Source organism: Triticum dicoccoides, chromosome 1B, assembly GCF_002162155.2.
Source record: "Triticum dicoccoides isolate Atlit2015 ecotype Zavitan chromosome 1B, WEW_v2.0, whole genome shotgun sequence".
Lineage (NCBI taxonomy): Eukaryota > Viridiplantae > Streptophyta > Magnoliopsida > Poales > Poaceae > Triticum > Triticum dicoccoides.
Genome location: NC_041381.1, coordinates 552,991,929 through 552,995,538, shown reverse-complemented (window position 1 = coordinate 552,995,538; position 3,610 = coordinate 552,991,929). Strand labels below are relative to the sequence as shown.

Here is a 3,610-nt window from a genome sequence, read left to right as displayed (position 1 = left end):
CGCTACTTCGGCAACAAATAAGATGATCATACATAACAAAACTTCGGTAGGCATTGCACACCAAAGGGGTCATAAACCACACATAAACTTCATTGATCTGGTTTTATTAAATTCCAGTCTTCTTCTTTGGTCATTGTCTTCCATGACTCATATTCACCCCCAGATCCAAATAACCCACACATACGGTCAGTCACATATCGCACACATGCATGCGCTTAAACACTTGCAAGACTGGATAGATAAACAATTCCCTTTTGCACCTAAACACGCTATAGATACTCCTCAGTCGACAGGCATTTGCATTATCAGCGTTGAATAATTAAACCCATACGGACACATAGCCATAGCACCTCCCCAGCCAGCTGGTCTCGAAGGCCATTATCCAAAGCATCCAGCAGGTCCAACCCCAGCCAGGGTTCACATCGTCTCCACCTCCTGAATATTCCCCATGGCGTTGCGGCCCAAGTCCGAGATGTTGCGGCCGCCGGCGCCCTCCGACCAGAGAGACGCTGTCATAGAGGAGCTCCGGAAGGGCTCTCAGCTTGCGGAGTTCCTCGGGCAACAGGTGGAGCTCATCGCGGAGGACAGCCGCCGTGACGCCGCGCTTGCCAACGTGAGCGACATCACCACGGCCCTGGCGTCGTCGCTCTCTGTGCTCCAGTCGGAGAAAGAGCAGTACTCTTCTTCCTCCTCCTCCTATGATCCCGGCCATGCTTCCGGCGCCTCAGGCGGCGGGATGCGAAATGGCCCCGCGGCACGCTCCAGGAACAGGAAGGCGAAGCACCGGCGAGGCACCTACGGCGAGGGGCTTCCAATGTGAGTATCTACTTAAAGACTCCGTGCGTGTTTGCTACAGCAAATAGTACTGTTGGATAGTACTGTGACATCCATATCTGTGGCCTGTGGGGATCGGTGCTAGAGAAGGATTGGTACTGTCAGGTCTATGATGTGTATTTGTCTTCGCAGTGAGGATGATGAACTAATCACTCTAATGGCATTGATACTAGCTGTAGCTACTCCAGTTGCTTTAGGTTCTTGATAACAAAGTTGCTACTGTACTTTGTTGCTTGATCTTGCTTTATCCCAGTGCATTTGGTGAGGCATGATCGAGTAGCATAATCTTGTTTTCCTCTGCGTACCACGATCTATATTTTATGGTTAGCTAGGAAAGTAGTATATGACTATATATGCGAGATAAAGCTGATATTTTTTCCCCATCTTGTTTTTCAGCAAGGAGATACTAACCGAGGCACCAGAAAATGATCGATTCCACTGGAGGAAATATGGCGAGAAGAAGATCCTCCATGCTGATTTTCCAAGGTATAATGCTTAATTTGATGGACTTTTATCCACTTTCTTATCCATTCCTATACATGTGGCATTAGCTTATGAATATGTAGCTTGCATTTCCTCCTGTGGATCAATAACGAGAGCTAGTAATCAGTTTCCGTAAGTAGTAAGTAGTACACCTCTATTCAATTCCTTTGTACCTTGGCATATACTCCCTCCGTTCCGATTTACTCGTCGTGGTTTTAGTTCAAATTGAACTAAAACCATGATGAGTAAATCGGAACGGAGGGAGTATCTTTGTATCCTTAGATGCAGAGGCCGGGAGAGTTCTCTCTTTCATTGTGTAGTTTGTTTATTTTACCTAATTTAACCCACATGGACTCAACTATAAAGCACTAGCTGAAGCTGTGTTGTGTTGTTAAAATGAAAACATCAAAGTACCTGAACTTTAAATTAAGCATTTGTGGCCTGGCGTGGATCATGACCTCACATCAATTAGTTTCCCCAAAATATATAGTTGAATTATGCCCCATTTGGGGGACATTGAATATTAGCTACCTTCCAAAAGCTGGCTTAATTTTCTAATAAGCCTTTTGTTAGTATAACAGTTAGGACCTCCACATCCTACCTTTAATTAGACAGACGTATGAGTATATGCGCTAGCACAAAAAAATGTACATAAAATGAGAAGTTATACTAGATATATTCCTCTTTTTTTAATGTGTGGAGGTTTGAAAACATTTTCCATAGATGCATATGTTGTGCATCATCGGTGACTCAACATGCTTTTCATGTCAAGTTGTTGCAGAGGCCGGGTTTGTCTACCGGCCGGTAACTCGCCATCATTTACCCATAGTTTCAATTAGCGGGCTATGCCAAATAGTGGCACCCTACTCAAACAGCTATAGCGGCTGCTATTGCGGATTATAGCCTCACTATATTGCAACCTTATCAGACAATTGTACATGAATACCATTGAGTGGCATCCTGCTCAAACCACTATAGAGTGGCTATATAAAACTTTTGAATTAATTTACCGCATTTCATCTATCGCCAGAAGTAATTTACGTCAATTCACAGTGTGTTTTCCATGTAGTCCTAACTCCTGACTCCTAACTCATGTTTGTTCCAACAAAAATTAACCGAGAACATAAAAAATCTACGTGTTCACTCGCTTGGTAAATCAACCTTTTGCAGGTTATACTACAGATGCGGATACAGCGACGAGCACAAGTGCCCGGCGAAGAAGTACGTGCAGCAGCAGAACAGCAGCGACCCGCCCATGTTCTTGGTCACCCTCATCAACGACCACACATGCGATACTTTGTTCCCAGATGAAGACCAAGACCAACCACCCAGCAGCTCAAGCAGCCCTAATAACTCGCAGGTGCTCGACTTCTCCAAAGCATCGCTCTCTTCGGCTGTTGGTGTCTCGAGGTTGAAGAAGGAGGAAGACGCGGACATGTCTGTGACCGTGCCCAGCTACAACTACACGTATGATGAGCTGTCTTCTTCCTCGCTGCCGTTCCTGTCGCCCAAGCAATGGGAGATGGAAATGGAGGTTAAGTCACTTTTTCGCCGTCACTCTGGAGATGGTAGCTAGCTAGTTAGCCCGTGAAACTCAGTGTTTTAGCTAGATCAACTTGTTGCATGCAAACATCTACCTGAACCTGAATAATTGCATGCATGTTGTGAGAGATAATTGTAATGATAGTAGTAGTACAACATCACAAGTTACTAGATAGTTTTTTGAGATGAACTACTATAACAGACTTGAGCTTATTTCCTCGCAAAAAAAGAAAGAAAAGAAGACTTCATCTTATTTCCTCGCAAAAAAAAAGAGACTTGAGCTTATTTATGCCTATGCAGTGCAAAAGGCCTGCTGTCTCTGAAGCTTGCGCTTAATTGCTCCATATTCTCATGTAAGACCATCGCAGAAAAAAAATCTCATCTAAAACACATTTAGCTTCTAAGCTCGTGTTCGTCCATTCTGCTAGTATTTATGTTCTGTAACTAAATTACAGTAGGTAAATCACCTGCTGTTTTCCACAAAACAATAATATTAGCTAGCTCCTAGCTGGCCCAGCCCATTTGTTCCAAAGGAACACAAATGCATGGAGAGCGTTCTATCAGCGATGCACAGTGTTTGTATGAATAATTTTTTCTAGGGTTTGAGAGGAGGCAACTGCATTTCCCCTCCACCCGTCGACGCCGCCGCAGGTTCCCTTGCCCTCTGCCGACCACTATGGCAGTGTGATGGTGGGGGAACCCTGGATATGTGTGTTTGGATTGTATTCTTTTTTTCCTTTTTTTTGACGCG

The 3,610-nt window shown here is 44.4% G+C and overlaps 1 protein-coding gene across 1 annotated transcript; it reads left to right on the top strand.

Annotated features, from left to right (window-relative positions):
- Positions 1 to 445: 445 nt before the first annotated feature.
- LOC119308271 (probable WRKY transcription factor 70) lies at positions 446 to 3,027 on the top strand. The gene is made up of 3 exons (XM_037584377.1): positions 446 to 816; positions 1,231 to 1,320; positions 2,488 to 3,027. The coding sequence occupies exons 1-3, from the start codon at positions 449 to 451 to the stop codon at positions 2,891 to 2,893; spliced, it is 864 nt and encodes a 287-aa protein (XP_037440274.1). The 5' UTR covers positions 446 to 448; the 3' UTR covers positions 2,894 to 3,027.
- The last annotated feature ends 583 nt before the right edge of the window (positions 3,028 to 3,610 follow it).